Below are 27,411 nucleotides of genomic sequence, written 5' to 3'. Positions count from 1 at the left end.
TCGTAAATGGTCCATGCATTTGTGGAAACGTCATATATTTCATCTGAACAATTACCGACACGTGTAAATAACGTCAGGTTGTCGTCTTGTTAGATGTGTTGCCTCGTTTGCATGGTTTAAAGACTCTAAAGGTTTCACAAACGAAGATGTAAAGCTATTGAAGCTGGTCCATGTTTTGTGTTTGGTAATACTGTTATTACTAGACATGCACGTTTGGTTGCCGCCATCTTTTTCCTTTTCTTCCATAACGAAATAGTACTGACTAGCGACCAGTTATCGCCATATTTTAGCGGTCTTTCGCGATTTCCCCAGTAATTCCTCAACCAAATGAAATAAAAGTTTTCATGGTGATAGATTAGCTTTTCATCGATGTATCCTGCTTGTTTGCCTATCGCGTTTTTTCTATGACGCGCGGTAGTACAGGAACAGTTACCGCCACTTTCGAATAGTTCATGTTATGCGCCAAATATTACATAAAATTCGTAAATAAATTATTGTCTTTCGAACTTTGACATGAGCACATTTCATAAATGGTATTTTATTTTCAAAATGAAGTTTGAAAGAGTAAAGCCTACTCTCATTTTAAATATACACGAATGCTGATATGAGCTGATTTTGTGAACGTTTTATTCACCTCATTGTTTCTAATCGTCATATCGAACTGAAATTTTATTTGTGGATATGTGTTAGTGAAAGGAAACCAAACTGTAAATCACGCCAGATTATTTAAGGTTCAAGTATGCAACTTAACTGATATTCCGATCTTGGACCAACAGATGTATTTTCTCTTTATATTAACTTGTATTGGCTGTTGGTGAATTGCGTAGACAAAACACGTACGTATTCCAAAAGATTCGTGGGCGTTTGTAAAATAAATAAAAGGAATACAGTTGATAGTATCATTTCTGTTAATAAGATTTGTATCTGTTTGATGTTATTTAAAACTAAAACAAATAATAGATTTTAAGGGGTTCGTTGTATGTTGTTGTGGTCGATGTTATTCCAAAGTTTAAATGAAATAACCGGATGATTGTTATGGAGTTTGATTTAGTCTGAGTCTTTTGAAACAATATGCAAATCTGGTAACTGTTTTTGTTAAACTTCACACTACGCAAGTACATCACAAACTCAACTGACAAGGACTGAAATCTGCGCAGATTAGCAGATGTCGGATGTCAGTAAAACAGGAGAAATAGGCAGACAAAAACGTGGATATGTTCAAGTGGAGCTGTGTTTATCTTTTGTGTGAAATGTTATGCAAAACCATATCGGAAAATGTTGCTTTGTAACTGGCCATGGAACCACAAGTTATATGTTGGTGAAACCTCTTCAGATTTTCTTTTTAAGTTACACCCCCACCCTATCGACCAAGTGACATCCTCGCGACCCCGCTATTGCAATTTTAGAGAAAAACAAACTTTTCTATTGGTTTGAATATTTGTGTACAAACCATGGAAACATGCTTTATGTATACTCTCTGTTCTTATTATGTGATAATTAACACTGAGTTATTTTAAAATTATTACGATCTATGGAAAGTACAAGACATAGTTTCTGATGCAGTGAGAAAGGAAATAACATATTTCAAATCTCAACACAAATGCAACACGTGAAAATGTCAAGTCAAACCGAAAGGGTTTATATGTTCATAAAATAATTTTCATTTGATCCGTCAAAAGAACAAATCAACTTGAAAATATACAGTGGGAGAAAATATAAACATTGTGGACGAGGATACATACTGCATAAGTACAGTATGTGCATAAGCATACGTTTGTCTACTCGGTTGACCTACTAGGATGTGTGTTACATCTTATAACACTCCAGAGCATTGGCCGTACCCACATGCATTCAACTACAGTTTTGGTTTTCAGTTTACCTCCCAGCAACTGTGGCGAAATCATGTGAGGATTGTAAATCTGATTATACTACAGCGAAGGGTTCTGCCGCGGACGATACAGCGAAATGCGCGTATGTTTACTTCATATAAACGAGACTACAACATACACTTTCATTCATAGATTATATTGGAGATACCCCTACTGTATGTTTGCCTTTGGGGTTTCAAACGTAGGAGTAGAATATACCTGTGATACGCAATTTTGCAGTTTTTCCATCTTGTATTAAATGCAGAACCTATCCACTAAAGTATTACTGAGGTAACCATAAATTTCAACTCGCTTACTCACTCAATAACTTCACGTACACAGCTTGCTCTTGAACTTTCTACTAGCAAGGTTCAAACCCAAATTTCTTGAACATAGCCTTTGACTTGTGTTGGGTATTGTGTGGCTCTTTCACAGTGCACTTGCGACGTATGTTACTTGTCTGGAGACTTCGGTGAAGACTGACGCCGGATGTCCGCTTGCAGCTGCTGATGCTGCAGCTATTGAGACTGACTATAGTGACGCTACTTGTAGTACAGGTATGTTGACATAATTGTATATGTATAAAACACTGACGTATTTTATTACAAACAAAAATATTATGTATAGATGACGAATCTAATGTTGTAATATCAACACGAGATTCCCCCCACCAATCACAACGCAACCCTACAGATTATGGGCACAAAATATCAAAATGTCAAGACATTGTTAAAGTTGGTATCACTTTGTAGTAAAAGCTGTTCCGAATCTAGTTAGTTAATATAATTCGCGTGTCACCAGCGCGTGTATTTTAGAAGAGGCGCCCCCTTCTGGCATCGGTTATATAAGGCAATGTCATTAACGGTTCTCTTAAAAGTAAATTGTATACGTTTATTATTCATTATGTGTTTTTATAAAGATATTTCAGTACTGAATATAAAAATAAAACATGAAAGTCAAGTTTCATGGCAGTATGTAGGGTTTGACATATTAATTAGGTCCTTAAAGACAGGAAAAATACATCTATGAAAAAATATTTTCTTTTATTAAAACAGGCAGTTTTAAATAATGAACTTTTATGCAGTAAATTCACACTAGATTAATATTTAAAAATACCCCAAAAATACGTTACGAGGGGCTATGAACATCACCTCCGTTTATTGAATACCCAAATTAAATTCGATAGGGAAGATATTTTTGCCCAAGACTACCTGGGGTTGGAGAGTTAAGCGACAGCGAAAGTAATATTACAGAGCTCCAGATAATTTTTCAAGCAGTTGGGTATTTACTCCCATGTCTGTTTATGTATGAGTACTTGTTTGGGGTTTTTGGGAGTAACTAGCATTCTGAGTACTCCCACTAGTTTAAAGAATTGAGTACTTTTACACAGTTTGTCCTTATTGGGTGATTAACACTTCTAAATATGTAAATACAAATGTTTGTCAATGGACCTAAACTGTTAGTACTTCGTACATTGTCAAATAATCAGCACATATTTTGTAATTGTAAATCAGACAATCCCTAAAGTTTAATATGCAGATCACATGCACATACTATGGAAAATAAAACAATTTACAGTCATAACTCCTGTGTATTTTGAAAGACAGGCAGACAGTTTATTTGTACATGTGGCCCTAAGGCCGATATGTGAAAAATCTTAACAATGTATATACGCGCTACCTGTAATTTCGTATGTTGCAGTTACATGATAAATCTATAGACACTCATTTGTAATTTACATAATTACTTTCTCTGAACCTATGTATGTGGTTCAACTCCAATTTATATCAAAACAATCCACGTTAAAGACAGTTTGAACTTGTCTTCATTATTCTGAAATATGGAAAGCCTTCAGATAAGTCTCTAGTAACATGTCAACAATGTGTTTGCTTATTCAGCTTCTTTAATTTTGCAGGTCTTGTTTTGAATTCAGTGCTCATTCTAACCTTTCTTCTTCTTTTACTTCTATGCCAGTGCTGGACTGCTTGTGTACAATTGAATTGGTGCACATTTGGCCCAAGCATTTTTATCTTAAGCAAGATAGCAAGAGTTTTGGATGTAAGGGAGGATCTGAACGTATTTTTTTCAAACGGTTTTGAGCACTGAATGACCGTTCGCATTCAACATTGATGTACACTTATCATCTTCAGTGGCGCAAACTGTAACATGTTCGAGTACCTTGCTAAATTCATTAAACATCTGCATGCATTTTTCCTTGAACCTCCCTCGTATGTTTTTACAAAAAAATTTCAGATATTCATTTCTTAGATTTGTGAATTCTGCATCCATTGTTCTCTTGTAGGCTACCATTTTACCGCAGTACTTGACAATCAGTGCATCATCAATTTCTTCGATGGCAATTTCTGTCTTCACATCAGTCAGGGCCTGACTATCACTGCTTTGCATACACTCCAGCTTGCTCAAATGCCATCAAGCAAAGGTTGCAACTCACCGAACAAAATGTTCTCTTTCTGCAATTCACAACTTAAAACAGTCAGTTCTGAATGAACATCCAAGAACATAAAAGCAGCTGTCAAGGCCACTTTGTACTTATGCAGTCCCTTTGCAGAATAAACATTCTTTCCGCAAATTGAGAGAGTGTTGTCAGAATGGATGAGTGACAATGATACACTGCCTCAGCTGCAGATTCCAGACCAAGCCATCTGATGAAGAATGGCTCTTTCACTGACACTTCTGGTTCCTCTAATAAGGTCTGTCTTTGCTTTAATACCCGCGTCCTTTTACTCGAAGCAAAGATAAACACTTGTAAATTTGAATTTAACCAAATAATCAATCTTTTTTAGTGAATCCACACATGCTAAATTCAACCTGTGTGCCACATAGTGTGTCTGAGTACAAAATGGAGAATATTTTGCCTTCCTTTGTGTCCAAACACCTGTGCGTTTGCCTATCATGATTGCTGCACCACCAGTTGTAAGAAGTGCATCTTGACATGTCTATTCCAAGCTTCTCAAACTGAGGGACCACACAGTTTACCACTGTAGTTGCGCAGCCAGCATCTAAATGTGTGTTCAATAAGACTCTTATAACGCCTTCTCCATCACGTCAAACACAGATTGATAAACGTTTCCAAGCTAACAAAAGTACATTTTGAGGACGTTGTCTAAACGTTACGTTTACGTCCCCAGAACGTCAGCATATAATGTTCCCATTACGTCTTTTTTGTTGAGTCGAAAACACGTCCTCACAACGTTATAATATATTTTCTACGTTCATACGACCCAAAAATAACGTCCCCGTGACGTCATAAACATAACGTTATCACGACGTTATTTATAGTTTTTTTGGGTATATACGTACTCAGAACTTACAGTAGTCTTAGGATAAATATCTGTGTGAGGTTTCTGGGTTGTTGTCACCATGATCATAACAATATCCAGGGCTAAAAGTCATAGTTTCCATTGTCTTTTTGTTAGATTCAAAAATGCTGAAAAAGGGTCAAGTGATCAACTGTTTGAAACCTTATTTCGGCAGTTATAAATGTGTGGTTAGGACTTTTCGAAACTGGGCACCCGTGGCGAGCCACCTCCTCGTGGTGGGTGCTGGGTAACGCCAAGAGCTCGCCGACACCCCCGTTGTGGACCCGGGGGGATATTTGGTCCACCAACCCGTTTGCCGTGGGTTGCGTCCCGTGGTGGTTGAGGGCAGCAGGAGCCTGGAACCGCGCTCCTGTTGCTCAACACACCACTTCGGCCCTTACTTCACCTAGACGGGTGGTAGAATCGGCCCGATTCTATCAATCGGCTGGTCACGCCAAGCCCTGTGCATGGTGACTGTATTTTGCACATTTAACTATTATTGGGCATTGGCCGTTTCTATGTCAAATATATACACTATTTATTGATTGAACTGCTTAGAGTCTTATGCCAGAAGGCGGTGGCTCATGGGCCAATCTGGCACTATTGACCTCCAGGTTCAAATTGTCATCAAATAAATGTAGGGTCTGAACCAACCTAACTTGTATTCTGTTTGGCAATATTTGCTACCTGTGTTGATATTGCTTGAGTATTACCTTCAACATGGACTCCCCACAAATCACTGGTTCTCGGTACTCAACTAAAAGACGTCATATTGATATAGACACTATTTCGTCTTCTGATGATGAAAGTTCTGTTTTAAATGTAGAGTCATGGCCACGATTTCTGGTTGTGGAAGGTGCTAAGGGTCTCCCGCTTAAGATAATCCCTTTTGTTGTCTCTAAGGCTGTGGAAGGAATATGTGGCACTGTGCAAAATATTACTCGTCTCCGTTCTGGCTCTTTGTTGATTGAATGTGCTAAAAGGCAGCAGTCTCTAAATTTGCTCAAAGCAAACCATTTTGCTGATACTGAGATTGTTGTATCTGTCCACAAGACATTAAATTCGTGTCGAGGCATTGTTCGAGATCGTTCAAAATGTCTGACATGTCAGAAGAGGAGATTGAGGCAGAACTCAAGACTCAAGGGGTGACATCCGTGAAACGTTTCACTAGGAAAGTTAATGACAGGGTTATCCCTACTACCACCTATCTGTTTACCTTTGCGCGAGCCAAACTACCAAAATCCATCAAAGCTGGATATCTTAACATCGGTGTGGATACATATATCCCAAATCCACTCCGTCGTTTTAAATGTCAGCATTTTGGTCATGGGGCAAGTTCTTGTAACAACTCCCCAATTTGTTCCCGCTGCAGTGGAAATCACGAGAACACTGAATGTACAAATGCCATAAAATGTGCAAACTGTAGTAGTGAGCATATGTCTTACTCTAAGCAATGTCCAGTGTTTGAGAAAGAATCTAGAATTATTAAAATCAAATATTCAAACAACATTTCTTTCTGGGACGCCAAAAAATTAGTTGCCGACCAGACACAAAACAACAATTTAACAAAGCCATATTCTGTCGCAGTTTCTTCTTCTATCCAAAAAGTGGATAGTGTGTGCCAGACAGCCATTAGCTGGGTCACCGATCAGCAAACACTCCTCTACTCGCTCAGTGCAGTAACTTCAACATCTGACACGCAGACTGATGTACCATCTACCCCCCAGTCTCAAACAGTTGATCGTAGACCAGAATCTGTGCCAGAACCCCATACTGGGAAAAAACTGAACCAAACATAACTGTCTTTTCCAAAGCAGAAAGAAAACAACATAAAAGAAAAGAAGCAAAAGCTCTTAAGCACATTGACGTATCTTTGAACAATGCTGTCGAGGTTCGTAACAGCTTTGAACCTCTAGATATGGAAACCTCTCCATTACAGTGCAGAGGACCTTCCCCTCATTCACGATCTCCTGTTAAACCACCATGACTTCCTCCACCTGTTTATTACAATGGAATGTTAGAGGACTTCGGAACAATTATAATGACCTCCAGCTATTAATCCAGGCTTACAAACCATCAGCTTTTTGTTTACAAGAAACCTTCCTCGAAACAACTGATACATTAAATTTAAGACAGTACGACTCGTACCATTACTTTTCACCTGCAGGTGACAAAGCAACCGGAGGTGCCTCTGTTCTGGTACGACAGGGGGTAATTCACAGTCCAGTTTCTCTGAACACCCCTCTCCAAGCTGTTGCAGTACGTTTGACACTGAATATTGTTTTCACCTTGTGTTCTTTGTATATCCCACCGTCCTATTCTCTTCACCAGTCTGATCTTCAGGCACTTTATGACCAACTTCCCAAACCCTGTGTAATAATGGGTGATTTAAACGGTCATAACCCACTTTGGGGCGGTAATGACACTAACGCAAAAGGAAAATTACTTGAAGATTTTTTCTCAAATAACAATTTATGCCTTTTTAACGATGGTACTAAAACCTATCTACACCCTGGAACTGGCTCGTATTCCTGCTTGGACCTATCAGCTGTTGATTCCAATTTACTCAATGAATTCGAATGGTCAGTTCATGATGACCTCTGTGGTAGCGATCATTTTCCTACTGTATTAAAGTCAATTACACCATCTGATGTTCCTCCGTCTTCGAGATGGAATTTTGCTAAAGCAGACTGGGCTCGATATGAAACTCTTTGTTCAGAAAAGCTAACACCAGATGATTTCATTGATGTTCCCGACTCGATAGAGCTCTTTTCCGATAGGCTTCACAAAATAGCTGATGAATGTATTCCGAAATCCTCTATCATTCCCCACATACGTAAACCTTGGTTTACTGCAGACAAGCTAGGAAGGCACGGAAGAAGGCTGAGCAATATTTCCGTCGTCATCCAATGGTCCATAATTTGAATAAATTTAAAATACTCAATGCAAAAACCCGGCGTACTTTTAAGCCAAACAAGCGCCAATCATGGCGAAATTATGTCTCGAAGATAAATTCACGAACGCCAATGTCAAAGGTATGGAATATGATCCAGAAATTTAAAGGTAAGGGTAGCAAATCAAGCATACACCATCTCAAATGCGGAGATGAACTGCTGACGGATAAATCTGATATCGCAAATAAACTGGGTGAAACACTTGCGAAACATTCTTCCTCAGCTAACTATGTTCCTCAATTTCAAACATACCAGAAACAGCAGGAAAAGACAATTCTCAATTTTCATTCAGATAACGGGGAAGATTATAACGAAATCTTTTCTATTCATGAGCTTCATACTGCTCTCGACCAATCCCATAATACTGCTACAGGAACTGATGGTATACATTATCAGCTCCTAAAACACTTACCAGAATGCTGTTTAGAGACACTATTGAATATTTTCGATGACATTTGGACATCAGGTAAATTTCCTCCATCCTGGCGCGATGCCATAGTTATACCTATTCCCAAACCTGGACGTGACCATACCGATCCATCAAATTTTAGGCCCATTTCTTTGACTAGCTGTGTTTGCAAAACCATGGAACGCATGGTCAATAACAGATTAACTTGGTACCTGGAATCTAATAATTTAATCACAAATATCCAATGTGGTTTTCGTAAAAATCGCAGTACCGTTGACCATTTAGTTCGACTGGAGTCATTTGTCAAGAATGCCTTTATCAGCAAGCAACATGCAGTGTCGATCTTTTTCGATTTAGAAAAGGCTTATGATACCACCTGGAAGCACGGCATCTTAAACGACTTACATGACTTTGGTTTATAGTGGCTTTATAGTGGCTAGTTTATAGTGGCTAGTGACTTTGGCCGTATGCCTCAGTTTATATCACAGTTTTTAACTGACAGGCAGTTTCAAGTCCGTGTGGATTCTACCCTATCTGATCATTACCATCAGGATCAGGGTGTCCCACAAGGCAGTATTTTGTCTGTCACTTTATTTAGTATCAAGATCAATAGTTTAGCTAAAGTTGTAAATGATTCAGTTGATGGTTCACTTTTTGTGGATGATTTTAATATTTCTTGTCGTGGGAAAAATATGCATACTATTGAACGGCAATTGCAACTGTGCTTAAACAAAATAAACAAATGGTGTCTTGAAAACGGCTTTAAATTTTCTAAATCAAAAACCAATTGTATACATTTCTGCCGCAAATATAAACCACACAAGGACCCAGAACTCTTCTTAAATGGCACTCCCATCAAAATTGTCAAGAAGGCCAAGTTCTTAGGTCTGACTTTCGACTCACATTTAACTTTTCTGCCGCATATCAAATCTTAAGAGCCATTAAGATGGCGTTAGCTTCAGCAGTAAAAATAGAGCTGTTATCTGGCAATCTAGAAGATATTGTTCTGGGTCCAGTGACAGTGGCACAAGCAACTGCGCCACCGTCTGATGCATAAACAGTATATAATCTATTCAGATTCTCTTTCTTGCCTTAAGGCTCTTCAAAATATTTGTTGCAAACATCCACTTGTAATTGAAATTATTGAATTGCATAATGATCTTGCTACTGGCCAATACGACATCGTCTTTTGTTGGTTACCCAGCCACGTAGGCATTTCCGGGAACACAATGGCTGATCTTGCTGCCAAGGCAGCTCTCAACAAATCTGTGACACCACTTCTTATTCCATACACTGATTATAAAGCTTCCATTAGATTTTATATCCATGATCTGATGCAGAAGAAGTGGGACACCCAGGTGGGCGTTAATAAATTACATGCAAATAAAACCTTCTATTGGTTATACCTATTTGGGTTGCCAGTCAAGATTTGAAGAGGTCATCCTGCGGCGATGTCGTATTGGCCATACGAGATATACACATGAATATTTATTGAAAGGTGAGGATCCTCCATTTTGTATCCCTTGTGATGAAATAATCACAGTCAAGCATGTCTTGCTTGACTGTGTCGAATATTCCATCACAAGGGATAAATATTTCAAATCACCAACTATGAAAGATCTTTTTAGTAACATAAGTTCTCGTTTAATTTTTGCATTTTAAAAACAATTGGATTTGCTAACGGATTTGTAAATAGATAAATATTTTATGATCGGAGGTTTAAATTGATAGCAAAGATTGTTAGTGGCTCTATCTTCGAGGGGGGTTAAAGTAGTGTAAAGTTATTGTCCTCCTGAGAGGGTACGTAAGTCCACAAACATTCCAAGTAAATTCAAACTCTCTGATATTTTAATCGTAATATGTGTGTCCTTTTAAATGCATGGCTAGACGTGCCTAAATTGCTAACAACTGAGGGGATGGTGTAAATCTAGCTAGGAACCATGCAGGTAGCTAAAGTAATGTAAGTCCCCATGGCCCCTAGTGTGGTGATCTACCTTCAGTTGTTGGCAATCTATAGTCCATTTTTATGTTGTATTGTCCTCTATAATTAAACTGTTTTATAACTAGTTACTATTCTTAGATGGATATCTGTGATATATACTAGTGGTTTTACTGTTCTCCGTCAACAGGGTTTTAGTTTCGTATATTCTTTCATTCTACAATGTCATTCTTACTTGTTCCCGTCACGATATGGCTGCAATATTGCCGATGTGACGATAAAATTTAACTCACTCACTCACTTTTCGAAACTGTCTACTTTGAGCCCTAATAACAAATAACAGAGATGCTTCTTTTGTTTACACTGAACCATTTATTCCAGTATAATACATTGCTAAGAAACGTTTCATTCTAGACTTGCACTTCCTCATCTTCCCAGCGGCAGCGTGCATCTGATAAAAAGAATAGTTTACCTAAGACCTAATATTATTCAAAAGCACAAGATTAGAACATGCCGATACATTTTTGACACCCTGAATGCCGAGGAGTTTTTTTGTTTGTTTGTTATTGTGTTGTTTTGTAATTGTGTTGTTTTTCAGGTGCACATTTTCGGAAGATTTGAAAAGTGACGGTTGTCACTCGCGTGATCCTGGATCTTCGTGCGGCTATAAAATTACACAGAAAATGTACATATCATTTTCATTAATATTGTCAGTTTTACTTATAAGTTTGAATCAAATCGCCATTTATTAGCCTGTTCATATGAAACTGCAATATTTGTCCCAGCATATTGAATATTGTACATCACGGGAACTAAAGCACATGTTGCAGTAATGGCTACGTGTGATCCTCTAACAGTTGTGTATAGGCTTAAACTGTGATAGATCCTGCAGTACACTTACTGAGTCAATTTCCCGTGTAAATATTCAAACAATCAAAAGCTTTCAATGAATGAAAACGCATCCCCTATATCCACATATGATATGATGTTGAACAAGGATATATGTAGTTACTGAAATTAGTTTCATGAAAAAGTATCTGAACGAAAAATATAAATCATAATGCTGAAAGTGCAGTCGGAATGATATGGCCATTGTGTTTACTCTTGTTTAACCGAGCTTCACCTCCAAGAAATTGCCTAACATGTGCAACGATGTTTACGTGTGACATCACTATCGAGGGCCGATTTCTTTCAAAATGGCTGCCTCGCTGACATGGCTACACAGGATTTTGAGAGCACTCTTTCCTTGATTTAGGGATGTTTTGTACATAAAAGTGAGATGTAAGTAATCAGAAATATTCTGACTATCTGTGTATTTCTATGTTTTTTATCGTTTACATTGTAAATGGCGAAAGAAGCCAGAAATGCCGATAATTACCGCTGTCGTTCAGCGTGATTTTGCGTCACGCTGCGCTGACACGACAGTTTTTTTTATGAATTATCAAATTATTGCATCGTATCTATTTTTAATTTGCTATTTCCTGCTACGATACTCTTCCCCTGAATATATTAAGCGTAATGAGCCATTGTAAGCAATGATTAGACGGCTAGATGTTTGAAAATTTCCGAAAATGTTACTTCATGTAAAATCGGAATTTTCGTTTGTTTTCATTTCAAACAAGCAGAGTCTTTCGAGCACAGCGTTCGTTTTCATGCCCAAAATCTTTCGTTTCGTTTTATTCAGACCCTTGGTACTGGTGACAAAGCCCAGCTGTAATTTGATTCTAAGATATATGGGGAAATCAATGATGCATTTGTTGCAGCTGACAATGGAATATACATGATGAAATAGTAAATTTTCGGCCATCTATGGCAAGAGAAGCGTATGAGAAAAGATAACCACGTGGGTTGGGAGAGGGAGTGGAATGGTATTTCACAAGGCAGACGTCCTCTTATCTAGAATTGCCTCTTTGAAGGATAGATTTACATACATGGGCCTAGCCCTCCGTACAGCCTTGGGGCATGCGACAGTTATGCCTACGTTTAATAACACTTGTGCAACAAGTAACGGTTTCAAATGTGCTATACTACATTCAATATGACAACATTTATGTAAATATTATTCAAACAAACAGAAACACTCAAAGAATAAAATCGCTTACCCTGAATCCACGTACGATATGGTATGTAAACACTACTCAGCATCCAAAATGGCGGAAATTTTAAACGCACTTAGTGTTAGCATGTATTTTCGAAAACATCCCAGCAGAGTCTAGGTTCATCGGGAAAGTTTCAGAATTATCATTGGTGATTTCACGAAATACTGATGTCAGTGATCATTAATATGCTATTTAGAAATTCAGAACTCCGAGTAATTTTCCGATTTTTACAGTTCAAAACACATATCAAATGACGCTTTGAATTTCGGATTTGTGTAAAAAAGTAGGACAAGTAAATAGATCTAATCATGAGTCTATTTCATTATTCTCAATGAGTACGTTTTGAATTAATACATATACTTTACCAATCTATAGAAAATACACAAAATACTCACTGTTATGGCGATGGGCCCCTTTTAAAAGTGAGGAACAGACAGAACCCTGTAGGACTGGAAACAAAAATAAAGTAAATGCTATGAATAAACTTCATTACATACTGAAGAGCTAAATCTATATGGTAATTTTAAAAATATATATATCACATGCTTCGACCCTGTTAAATATGATATTCCATCAAGTAAGCTCCGGGATGAGGAGAATAAAATGTAACGGTTTTCCAATGGGTCAGTGCTGGCATGCCGTGGACAGAACGTCCTTATAACGTTATACGAACGTTGCAGCTTGGTCTGAAATACATGCTGTTACGACGTCCTGGTTACGTAAAGTGTAACGTTGTGACAACGTCTGTAAATGACATTCTCATAACCTTCAAACATGAAGTTATACATTTTCCTCGGCTGAACGCATTTAACAAAGCAAACAAAACAAATCTATTCAAAAGTTGTTCTAGATTCATTATCGTCTTAATAACTAATTAGATGGTCAACTGCAAATGCAAACATCTTCTAATAGGTCAAGTAAACAAAATATATAAAACGAACGTCCTCACAACGTTACGAGTACGTTACACCAAAGTATGAAAAATACGTTGCAAGGACGTAGCGAGAACGTAATGTGTAACGTTGCGGCAAGGTTCTAATAACGTCCTAATAACGTCATTTCCCGACGTAACCAAATCCTGACGTAAACATAACGTTGTGGGAACGTCGCGTGTTAGCTGGGTTATCAACAGTATTGTCAGTACTTTTATCAAGCATCAAACTTGGTTTGGGGACATGATCACAGATGTGTCGTGTTCTCTTTGCTACTACATTCACCGTGTCAATCAGGTTAGATATAATGTCTGCACATAACCATTGAGCCACATGGAATATATCAATAATGTCACTGATTATGTCTTGAGCATAACAATTGGCTTCACTGGGTTTATTTGCCTCGAAATTGTCTACAATTTTGTTTTTCTTATGAGTCACACACACACTTATGAGACTCACACTCGTTTTCCTGTCTCGCGCAGCCCTTTTCAAAACATTCAACATTGAAGTCATGTGACTACGACAGTAAACTCAGGACAGTGGTTACGGTTTCAATAGCATATTTATATAAAGACATCACTTAACCTTTGCTAACGCTATTGCAGGGTTCAGGCGCCACGGGCGAATTATCATACACAATCCAATTTAGTTCAATGAGTAAAGTACGTAAAGTGAGTGAGTTTAGTTTTACGTCGCACTAAGCACTATTCAAGTTATATGGCGGCAGTCTCTGGACCAGACAAACCAGTGATCAACAACATGAGCATCGATCTGCGCAATTGGGAACCAATGACATATGTCAACCAAGTCAGCGAGCCTGACCACCCGATCCCGTTAGTCGCCTCTTACGACAAGCTTAGTCACCTTTTATGGCAAGCATGGGTAGTACGTTAAGTAGTAGAGACCTATTGGGTGTTAGGTGATTTTGTTTTCTCCCAGATTTATAATTAATTGAGTAAATATGATTTGTAATTGTGTAAAATACGCAAATACGCGCCTTATCTGGAACTCTGGATTAGAGGCAAAGTGAAAGGAACTTAACATAATAGGCACTCCTACTATCACATCCAGTCGCGTACGGTATGGTATGCGCACAAATATAGGTATCCCTATAAGGTCTGATCAGGATTTGTACCGTGTTTCTTCTTGTTGCATAGATTCAAAATTTACGGCAACCTGCATTTGTCAGAAGGATTTCTGGAAGACGGACCAAAGTACTGGTGCAACAGCTGTATGCAGGTAATAAATACAACTGTGTAGAATAAAAAAAAAAAACCTTTCTAATTAACACAGTGTGCACTGCAGAATCTAGACTGACAACTAGTCTCTGAAATAAACATATGTTACTGAAAGAGTTCATAGTTAAAAAGTAATGATAGGCCTGAGACGCTCTTCATTTCCTGAAGCTTGGGGAATGTAGACTTGCCACATTTTCTAGAGTTGCACGGGTTTTTTAGGATATATTTGCTTCATGGTCTGTACGGCAGACTATGTAGAGTCACATAGTATTCAAACTACGTAAAATTGTAAAGGTTAGTGGGCCCTATTTTACTAGTGGCACCAGTTCCTCTGAAAAGTAAATGAAGCATATTCGTATTCATTACCCGAATGAAAATATATCTTGCCACGATAATAGTGTTATATTTACAGCGCCGCCAAGGCTTACATACTCTGTCTGAAGGGGAAGACAGCTGCCGCTTGTGATATGTCCGCAAGTGTGGTAGATCTAGCAACTGGCGTAGAGGCTAGAATGACAGGTTTGGGGACAACAGACTGTGGTATGTTGCATTTATACTTTATCTGGGGCTCCTCAAATTACAACAATTGCACAATAAACAATCATACCATAAGTTACAACATACAGTAATGAAAATATCGACTTGATGTCTAACATTGTTGAGCACGGAAAACAATGGCGGCTGGTAGTATGGGCAGAGGTCAACGTCGAATGTCGTCACTCTGAATAGTGGCCTCATCTGTATTGTTTCATGACGTGTCTTTATTTGGAAAATGTGTGTCAGTGATCTCCGTTTGTTGTTAGCAGTAAATGCCTCTAAATCAATGTCGTTGTTTTCATTCTTAATTCATTAAACTGCTATTCATTTTAGCTATAATAACGGAAACGCTATTTTTCAGGGCAACATCATTTGCAGGAGTCCGCTGTCTTTTGAACTACCCTCCTTCTGCAAATGATAATGCCCTGAAAAATAGCGTTACTCTTATATGGTTTAAGTTTAAGCTGTACGGTTATAGAGAATTAAATTTAAATCAACAAAATTAAATGTTTGCTGAATGTTACTTACTGAATGAGACACATAAGACCAACGTTTAGCCTTACGTTTTCGTAACACCCACGGGTCACGTTTTATGTTATACATACAACACCACATTTAACTTGAAAGCTCACTGGTGACTTGTAATCATTTAGGTTTGTATTGCATTTAAGATGGAAAGAAACAGCGATCTGGTTTGGATGGAAACTCTGTTGTGTTTACTGAATAACGTCAACATGAATAACTTAGACCATCTGATATTTAAAGAATCATGTCATCATCATCATCATTTTAATTTTAATTTTATTTCATGTTCAGCTATCTCCGACTCCTGTCAGTGTCAGATCAATACTGCTAAAGCCACTATTGATTCGAATGCCAACAAGTGCACGTGAGTTCACTCGTAATTTGATTAAAATATCAGTAAAGATATATATTCTTAAGAATCACTTTAGTTTAGATACTAATGAAAACCCCAAACGCATCTTTAGGGCAATCTTTTCAAAATAATACAAATGTCATAAATATCAACAACAACATGGATGTTGTATAATGAGGTTTTGCACTGACATGACTCTTTGCCGAAAATTCTTGAACGTTTTTTTTCTATACCCTATTGCCATCATGAACTATTAAACTACTCATTCTCGTATTTCTACGGCCTGTCAGAGTTCTGGAGTCAAAGTAATCACAGTTTGTCATTTTGGAGGTCTGCCATAGAACAAATGCTCTTGATAGAAAGACTCAAATGCAACACCTTGATATACATGTACAAATTTCGAGATGTGCGCAGTCCCTGAAATATTTCTGAAAATACCTTGACTTCTCTTTCATTTTTTTAGTTTTATAGGCATATACAATATAAACATAAACTTTATAGAGGTAGTTTGATTTGATTCTGATGTGTACGTGTTTTTATCATAGCGCTTACAACACTGAACTGAGCTGCCTGAGAACCGCGCAAGCTGCAGGCTGTGACGGCAGCACCACAAAGAGAGCCGTTGCAACCGCTACTGATACCGCAAGAGCTGGGCTACCAAGTGGTGACTGTGCAGGTAATCAATCACTTTCAAAACATATACGTATGTGACAAGTCCATAATATATATAACTCATAAACCTTAGACGAAAGGAGCGAATTTACACTTCTGTTCCAACTTACATCTGCGTTGTTGATAGAAGGCCAAGTTAGTAAAATACGTCTACAGGGATCAACGGAAATGGCCTGTAAACCTCTTCAGTGTATGTAAATATGAATAATTATATGACTTACGAGAAATAAAAAATAATCGCAAAGCCATCAAAAGGTAAGTTTTTATTCTAAAATGTCTGAAAGACGTTTATTTCACTTGTCTTCGTTTTCAATCCATCATATCTGAAGTATATGCACATTCCTGGTTAACGGACCCAATTATTCAATAGGGATTATTGAAAAGACAAGATAAGCATTTGTTTCTTTCCGTGAACATGCTAATTTTGTCTTCTCAATAATCCCTCTTCACCAATTAGTCAATCTGTAAAATAATTAGATTTATTTATCAGGCAATGTACACAATACGTGGAAGGTTTAGACAACGCACACAATGACTCTGTGAATCCGGCGATGTGTACAGTGACTGGGGTTTGTTTTCCGTCATTGTACACATTGCCTGATCGTAGACACTGACATATATATGTTAATTGTATATTAAGACACCATGATTAGGTGAAGCCATTATCTTATAAATCTAAAACTTGTTTCAGCTCCAACTGCTACCTGCCAATGTGAGATCAACGCCGCAAAAGGAGACGCAGCCTCTGCTACAAGCTACTGCACGTGAGTGCCAATATGTCTCTCAGCTATTAGTTGAACAAGGCAGAGCGGAAGGGATAGCGTAATACTTAAAGGTTCGCTCGCCATGCTAAGACGAGAGTTCGATTAACGTCATCAGTACAATTTGAGAAGCCCATTGGTGGTCTCTCCTGTCATGATACTGAATGAATATCGTTTAACGTGGTGTAAATTTAATTCATTCACTCACACAATATGGTTTACTGGAGGCGTCAAAAGTCAAAATACACAACTGATTTGTGTACTGATTTGGTGAGACACGTGTGATCGTACGTTGGGACAGAGCTAGCAGGTAGATGTGACTGGGTTGAATCAGTTTTCATCATGCTCAATGTTATCTATTCTGACAGTGTTCTGTCTACACTGAAGACCTGCCTCTCTGCTATCACCACCGGTACCGAGGCAGGGTGTACCACCGGCTCCACCCAGGCTGCTCTTGTGACTGACACCGAAGCAAAAACAGCCACTGCCAAATGTAAGTATCATTGTATTGAGCATATGTTTCAGAACGTACTTACGCATGCAATGCTGTTGTTTGTTATTGCAGAATATGTGGGTTTTTTTCAATTCATGGCTACATATTTTATACGCATCAATTACTGTAGGGATGATTTATATCCAGCTGGAGTCCACGCCTGTAGCACAAATATTGCATCGTCTTTTTATGATAATCTTAATTTGTTAGCGATCTGTATAGCTCGTTTGTCTCAAAGGTGGACGGATGAATTGCAGTCTAACACGAAAACTAGCAAACATGAAACACTCGATGACAGGATCAAATCCACAACATCATACCAATGCTTGAGTTTTATGCAGAATTTTCATCCTAAAAATAAACAGGTTGTTTCAATGAGTATTTCATGTTTATTAGTTTTCGAGTTAGATTGCAGTTCATTGGTCCGCTTTTCGACCAAATGGACTACAGTCGACTTTTTATTGCAAAAACAACGTTTTGAGGTAAAATACCTGTTTTAAGTATAAGTCTGTAAAAGCAAGGTTATTGTACTGTCCTTGTCAACAGGTGTTTATGTTGCTTAAGTATGCATTGAAGCATAACTCTCTCATCACCACCTCACTGATTTGCTACAGCTGTGACTTTCAATTACAACTCACTGTTACTACTACTCACTGTTAATACTACTGTTCCGGAGACAATGCATTTCCCACAGCTGTCACAGCGTCTATTGGGCAAATGTTCGGCAAAGTATCAATTATTGTAGAAAACAAACTTCTCAGCTCTTTATTGTTACATCCTTAGTGTTAACATCCCTAGATGATGTTAAAAGTCATAATGACATACTTAGACATAGAAGCGTCTTTTCATTGGCGTAAAACACATAAAGCAAGTTGTTCCAAAATGTGTTTAACTTATATTTCGTTTCAGGTGGGAATGCTGCTGACCACGTGACGTTTGCGCTGACTTCACTGATCGTTTCGGTTCTGATGCACGTGTTCCTGTAACGCCTGTCAATCCGACCTTTTCACGCTCCAGTTTGTTCGAAGTTCTCATTATGTATGCTGTGATTTACCAACTTGTTCCTTTGACACTCCTACCTACTAATTCTCATGATTTACCCTCTGTGATTTGGCTGCTTGACATTCGTGTTTGTTCGAAGATCTCATAACCCATCTCTGCCGTGATTGATCAATTTGGCGCTCCTGTGCATTCTGCATTCTTGCAAATATATCTCGTGTGACATAAGACATATGCTATTTAAAATTTATATTTTCGATCACTCGTTTGCAGTTTGTATTATTAATAGCATGTTTCCAATGTTCGTGTTCAGTTTTCATTGAGTGGTTTGAGTATCGATCTGCAATTATTTTCAAAAAGACTTTCCAAAATAATCAGAAAAGATTGTATGACTGCTATGTATGACGTGGACTATATATCCTATATGTAACCACTGACCAACATTATGGCGTCAAACAATTACTGTGAAAAGCATCTTTCGGTCAGGTTTGTAATCTAAGCATCCTGTTTGCTGTTGTTGGGTCCTCATGATCTGGTCGATGCTCAAATGACTCAACCTACGTGTTTTAACCCCCAGAGATGTGTTGAGATAACCCTTGATGGTTGTTCCACTGAAATAAAAGGTAGAGTTCACTGAAAGTTCCCGGGTGTTTATTTTTCCTTTTTATAATATATTTGCGTTTGTTAAATGATGTAAGTAATGTACACAGCACGGCAACATACAATTTGAATTGTGATATGAAAGGGGATTAGAACACTAGAATTAGATTAGTTTGCGCCTACTAGGATGGCTAAACGTTTTTTCCACATGTTGATGACACTAACATATGTGGCGATTTTCACCAAACATTCTGATAATGTCATTCGTATGAAAACTAGAGAGGACAATGGAATGTTCTTGTCTTGCATGTGAAATGTCTACGAACTTTTTCAAATATTTTGTAGTTAAGTGTGAGGTAATTGTAATCAACACTGACATTGCAACGGCAAAGAGAGTTGCACTCAGCACGGGACGTTAACAGTTGGGTCTGCTCAAAATGTGTCTCCTAAAGCACAAAAAAAGCTTCGCCATGGACCCTAGTATGGCTATCTACCTTCAGTTGCTGGCGGTCTATGGTTCGTTTTTTATATCACATTGTTCTCTTTAATTACAATATTTTAGCTTTCAATGCTAGTTTTATGTTCATGTCTGTCATAGTCTAGTGTTTTCACTGTCCTTAACTGTCAGTTTTTTACCTTTTCAATTTAATTATTTTAACATTGCTCTAAATTAAATTGTTTTCGTCACGATATGGCTACAATATTGTCGATGTGACGATAAATTCTAACCCATTCACTCGCTCACAAAAGGCTTCGAATTATCTGTCTTCACACACATTGTCTACTCTTGTAACATTGAGACAGAAACTGTGAAAACAGGACAAAGGAAAACAAAGCAAATATATTACGAGAGCTTCGAACGCTGAAAAGTTAGATGGCCAGAGATATCAGTGTCATAAAATCCGATATATGGGAAATTGAACAGGAGCCTGAGTACGAGGTGGACGTACATAAAATCAAAAGCCAGTAGTAACCATTTTACTTTGTCGTTTTGATGTTTAACGCCGCAATCGGCAATATTCCAGCTATTTTGGCGGTGGTCTGTAAATAAACGAGTCAATCCAGTGGTCAACAGCACAAGCATCAAGCCTGGATACGATGACTTGCTTCAACCAAGTCTGACCACCTGATTCCGTTAGTCGCCTCTTGTGACAAGGATGGGTTGCTGAGGACTAATTTTAACCGGTGTCTACATGGATACCAATATTTAAGGGGTAGTTAAAGATGCAAGACGTTGGAGGCAGCATCCTATATTGAATTGCAGGGAAGAAAGATGAACGCCCAGTTGACAGAAAGGAATATTCCTATTTTACAATATTTCCTATTCATTATCAGTGTCCATTTCCTTTTTCACTCTACAGCCACAGACACACAGATTGAAGCCATTAAAACCGAAAAGGCAAATAGCCAATCTGTCTATAATTACCTCAGTTCCGCTCACTTAATATCGAGTGACAGAATATTTACGTTGGAAGGTTTGGATGACTATTCATTTTGATTGCTGTCACGTTTTGATTCACAAGTTGAACTTAAACGATAGTCCAATAAAGAGTCCAATAATAACACCCTAAAACCAATAGTCACTGAATAATCACAGTGATATGGTTCTGGTTCCAGTACGGGTAGTGCTAGCATTTTAGTTTCCATCCTTGATATATCAGTAGATATAGACTTTGTAACTGATCATATTCTTGCTGTAACAGAAGTTGTTTCCAGTGTCTTCAGTTATGTTCATGAAAACTACAAATGTACACATGGGATGAGAGTATGGGTAGGAAAAATTTTATTCAGGTTAGTTTTGCTGTGGACCTATTCTATCTCGGGTTCCATAAATATATCACAAAATAACCCATAACTACCTGTTTGTTTACAAATCACTGTCATTTACTGAATCTCACCTGGAACCACATCGAAAAATGTCATTGGTGTGCAGAAATATTGAATGTCTACGAAATTCTGTATCACCATCTAATGACTCTTTCTTTATTGCTAAAGATACTGCTGAACGTTACTTCCTATGCTGTCTCATCTCCCGAATAATTCTGTCATTATCACTAACTACAGTTTCTATGTCCAAATGGTCGATCACACTTTCTCAAGTTCCTCCAATTCTAATACCTTGTGAACGATGGGTCCCATCCAGGATTCGAAACTGCATCACCAGCACACACTTATGGCTTTCAAAAAAAGTGAAGATACTTTGTAACTGATCATATTCTTGCTGTAACAGAAGTTGTTTCCAGTGTCTTCAATTATATCAATGAAAACTACAAATGTACACATGGGATGAGAGTATGGGTAGGAGAAATGTTATTCACGTCAGTTTTGCTGTGGACCTTTTCTATCTGGGACTTGTCCTATCCCAGGTTCAATAAATACATCACAAAACAGCCCGTAAGTGCCTATTTCTTTACAAGTCACTGTCATTTACTGGATCTCACCTGGAACCACATCGAAAAATGTCATTGGTGTGCAGAAATATTGAATGTCTACGAAATTCCCGACCACCATCTACTGTTTTGGACAGACTTTCTCTTTGTTGCTATAGATACTGCTGAACGTTACTTCCTATACTGGTTTATCCCCGAGTATTTCTGTCATTATCTCTATATGCAAATTCTTTACCCAAATGCTCCACCACACTTTTTTAATTTCTCCAATTCTAATATCTTGTGAACGAGGAGTCCAGTCCAGAATTCGAAACCACAGTCTGAAACTAAGTACTTTGTATATCCTTCAGAATAGAAAGACAACAGTTCAGTGTGTCACTGGACGGGTGATGATTGCTCAAGGCTTCATTAAGTAACGGTCCAGACAGACAAGGGCAAAATTTATATAATCGGAGAGTGAGTGAGTTAACATTTGAAGTCACATCGGCAGTATTTTAGTCATATCGTGACCAAAACAGTACAGTCAGGGAACATTGCCATCGTGTCAACGCGTATTCGGTTTAGCCTATCCTTACTATGCAGTGCATATTAGAACATTTCACATGTCCACTTGGTTGTCACTGAGTCCAACACGGCAACATGTGGACATGTACATTTTACATGTATTCAAAAGGAGGAAATATCAAGTGAGGCTCGTTCTTGTTTAGTCGAAATATTACTATTTGATATTTGAAATGACTTTTGCCTACGTTCCACATTTGCATTCTTTATTCATGTCTCGAATCATTGATTGAGTTGATACGTTATGTTATTATCCGTGGGGGATCTGTTTAGCGGGGACATACAAGACTTTAACTGGCCCATTTCTTTCAGGCATACTAAACGGTATAATGTTTCGGATACATACGTCTGGGCAATGGTTTCAGCAGTCTGTTTGTCCCCAAAGGAAAATGAGGAATTGTGAAACATCTTGTGATAACAGTGCAAAGAATGGCAGCATGGGTGGAGTGTTCTCGTGATAATTATTGACACAGTTTGGTGCGATCATGCCATCACATCCCTCGTCTGAGCCCAACACTAAAGATGCGACTCCTGCTAACTGGCGTCCATCACGTGACCACCCAAGTGTTTCTTGTTCAGATCCCTCTGATAACGCATTTTTTTTCTACCAGCTTTTGCCAGCTTTTCAATATCCCACAATTTACACTCGTTAGCAGAACGCCATCATTAACGATACCCTCTAACGTAAATATACAGCAACATATAAGGGCATGCCATTCGATAAAATGTTATCTATTGTGTGCTGTGATTTCCATTTACCTGCCCCCTGTGACCTCCACACAACTGCCACACGGACATTCACGTCACTACTACGACGATGGTTCACTGTCGGTAACTGCCACCTGTGAAGTCTGTAATCCTTACTACCCTCGCCCCAGAGTCGCCTTGCCAGTGTCGGTGGACTGACTATATTCACCAAAGCATCACTGTCAAGAATCGATTCCCTACAAACACCCCCGGGGTAGAATAGGCCTTCAGCAACCCATGCTTGCCGTAAAAGGCGACTATGCTTGTCGTAAGAGGCGACTAACGGGATCGGGTGGTCAGCTCGCTGACTTGGTTGACACATGTCATCGGTTCCCAATTGCGCAGATCGATGCTCATATTGTTGATCACTGGATTGTCTGGTCCAGACTCGATTATTTACAGACCGCCGCCATATAGCTGGAATATTGCTGAGTGTGGCGTAAAACTAAACTCACTCACTCACTCCCTACATACACAAATACCAGCAGAGTTACACCGAATCTATCTGTTCCTAGTGTGCCCTATGTCTGCCCAGTCTGTGTATAACTTATAAATCAGGTAAGATGCCATTCCATGTGAGCAAACAGTCATTCCAGAACAGCTAAGGTTGAATGGGCAGCTCCCATCTCTGTATCTTTCCCACTTATTATGGATGCCAACAATACAATCTTTCATTTTAATCTCATTACCGCAAAGAACGCGGTGGACACATAGACGCGACAAAACCCCTTTCCACATCAGAAGAAATCTTCTAAAAGCAGAATCGATTGTACAATTGTTATAATATCATGATAATATATTTGTGGCAGCAGTATTACACCTGTCAAAATGCGATACCTTGACACGTAATGTGTTTATGAATCACTATTAAATAGTGATAATACCAGGTGTTAGATTTACGTTCCTTTCAGCTGAAATCAAATGATCATCTTAGCGCGAAATAACGAGACATCCTGGTTATATTAATCATTATTACTAAATATGTTACCACACCATTTGAGTGAGTGTCGACGCTTCAATCACGACTGACATATTCACCTTGAAACATTCGGAGTAAACAAATTTCGAATTTACCCTCCCGAGTGTAAAAGACAGTCATATTTAAACTGACCTCGTATGCATTAGCGGTTTTCATTATATTTTGCACAATATACCACCAAACGCTGTTAATGTCACTATTGTACTGCTCATGAACAACAACATATATTATATGCAGGACTTATTTCTGAGACTCGACGCTGGGGTAGCCTAGCGGTTAAATCACTCCCTTCAAAGATCCGGGTCCGATTCGATTTGCTACATTTGCAAGTGTGCGGTGAACACATTTCTAGTAATAATACTGCTTTGATCTTGCTTATTGCGTGTTAAAACCAGGCATTCATTCTTTTAAAGGCGTATGTGTCCCCTATTTCAAATAGGGATATGTTGCATTTTTATAATTTAACACTAATTAAAGATAATTTCTCCTTAAGGCAGCTGACTTTATATACGTATAATGATATGTGTGAGGAAGACGGAAAATTATACAACAAACCTTCCTCTCTTACGTACATACTCACTCACAATATATAAGAATATACATACTCTGTTCGTTACTAACTTGTTGCAACATAATAGTGTTTAAAACTGTTCCTAACCTACAAAATAACCATTTATCAATATCTATAGTGGTCTGCAGTAGACAAGATAATAACCATCCTTTTAAGGCATGCTGCACAATGGGCTACACGTTGTTAACCAACTGGCCTCAAGGTACGCACTGCGACACAACACGAAGTCACTGTGAGCGCAGTACAGTATTACATAACGTTAACAGGACATAAACGGTAATTGACACATCATAAACAGCTAGACAACCAGGAAACGGCGACCTTTCCAGGACCCAGAACTCCCATGCTGGAGTCACCTAAATTGTGTGCTCTCGTCACAGATTAGATAAACAACAGGTCTTATTGGTGTCCTTAGAGCAACACTTGGTTCAACTCATATCTGCGCTGCACAACAAGTGTTGCTTGTATCGTAATATCTTGCTGTGGACTATGTCTGAACCAGAGATATCTCAACAACTCTGGTGAGCATTATAAATGGGACAGACTTTCCAAAAATGAACACGTATGACTGCATAAACAGAAAAAAACACACATGGTGTCAGTAATTATGGCTAGACGTGGTGATAAGTGTATATTTTTCGGGAGTAAACACTGCGTATATTTGTGTAATTCAGTTATGCTAAATATTTTAACTCCCTTTGAACTGTTCTATTACATGAATTTATACTCTTTACGAAAACTTCTGTTACACACATACTCAACACCGCAAGTAACAACAAGGGAACACTTATGCAGCATGACAACGCCAGTCTCCACACAGTGCGAATTGTCCAGAATTTCTGACTGTCCAGAACAAGTTCTTCCATGCCTCGCATACTCACCGGACTCCACGACATTCCACGAATGACTCTTCTTGTATCTGTGAACTCTGCTATTCCCAACCCTCTGTCCATTACATGGCACGTGTCTGTTCCTCATAGACACTGTTGATGCCAAATTCTGGCTTCATTAAATGTAATATCACTTAACATTGTATGTTTTGTTTTGATTTTATCGATCATTAATAAGGTTTTTCACTTTCTTTGCTGCCTCTAGTTTCACTGATATCAGTTACCAATATACGAAACATAACTCCTGTAGCCTTGATACAGAACTAATGCATGCTCAATATGATGGAACATGAAAACGAGACAAAGTCACCAGAAAGACGTTTCGTAAAAGCAAGATATGTCGGGAGAGACTTCTGAAAATTACCATTGTCAAGCATGCATGCTTTGACTGTAGTAGGTATTATTTAAAGGTAAGGGTGAACAGACCACTTCTACTGACGATTGGCGAATCTGACGGAAAGTTAAAGGGACAATGTTATTGAACGTTTGCAAACGGGTGCTTGCGGGATTCACAGTGGAGACGTACAACACAGGGACAGCGGGTGTCTAACACCGCCGAAAGGAATGTTACACCACAACGTAACGGTGCCACAAATTTGGTGGACTAAACGTAAGTGCATGGGGAAGTAATTTTATGATGACAGCATCACTGCCTTTCCACTGATGCTAACAGCCTTACTCTTCACGGTGAGACTCTGTCGAAGTGACGTTTTGCCGTTAATAGATTTTCCAGCACAATAACGCCTGCCCTCACACTCTCTGTGCGTGCCAGGACTTCCGATGACACAAATCACCGTGGTTGTGCTGCCATAACCTGTTTTCATCGCTATATGCCGATGCGATGGAAACTTTTAACTCACTCGCTGTTCACCGGAAGTGTCCCCGATTGAACATGCGTGGGACGTCTTGGGTTGATGTACCCACAGTAGGAATCCACCTCCGCATACGCAATACTTAACATCCAACAACAAACCATCCACACACATGTGGCCTCTGTGCACCATTGTCAATGCTAATCATAGATAGAACTGTCATTGGCAATTTCTGATCGAGGAAAAAAGGCGTAAATCATCCTTCACGTTGATTCTTGATTGTTCGATTTTGGAGACGAACGATGTCATGAGTGATTATAATAACACTATACGACTTTTTTCACTACTTTTTGCCTCGCTTCTGTATACTTCAGTTATCAACTGCTAATAATTGATTTACAGATACGTTATTCTATATATGCATACATAAGTATACATACCTTTATTTCTGTTTTATTATCAATGATTACCTGCAATTGCCTGCAACAATCCGTTAGGCCTTGAGGCGTGTTACATGTACCCGACTTCTTTAAGTACATTAAGGTATCTCCCCTTTTCAATCTCCCTGGCTTGTATATATGCACACTGATCTCCGAAATATATTTTGTTTTACTGACTTACCAAATGGTAAACCTTGAATTCTAAGGATGACTACTATCCGAAATGTATTCCCTTTCCATGTCGTTTTGCTATATCAGTCGTCAAAACACATTCCGTGCCAATATGCAGTTGAGGCACACTACCAACGACTGTCTAAACA

The 27,411-nt window shown here is 38.5% G+C and overlaps 1 protein-coding gene across 1 annotated transcript; it reads left to right on the top strand.

Moving 5' to 3' along the window:
- Positions 1–1,165: 1,165 nt before the first annotated feature.
- LOC137260712 (prophage side tail fiber protein homolog StfR-like) lies at positions 1,166–19,088 on the top strand. Its single transcript, XM_067798296.1, has 10 exons — positions 1,166–1,178; positions 1,875–1,971; positions 2,304–2,425; positions 14,682–14,763; positions 15,175–15,302; positions 16,116–16,188; positions 16,722–16,852; positions 17,540–17,612; positions 17,978–18,102; positions 19,012–19,088. Exons 1-10 carry the CDS (start codon positions 1,166–1,168, stop codon positions 19,086–19,088), a joined length of 921 nt encoding a protein of 306 aa, XP_067654397.1.
- Positions 19,089–27,411: the final 8,323 nt, after the last annotated feature.

This window comes from Haliotis asinina, chromosome 14, assembly GCF_037392515.1.
Source record: "Haliotis asinina isolate JCU_RB_2024 chromosome 14, JCU_Hal_asi_v2, whole genome shotgun sequence".
NCBI classification, from domain to species: domain Eukaryota; kingdom Metazoa; phylum Mollusca; class Gastropoda; order Lepetellida; family Haliotidae; genus Haliotis; species Haliotis asinina.
The sequence above is the reverse complement of the archived record's forward strand: the minus strand, read 5'-3'. Positions and strand labels throughout refer to the sequence as shown.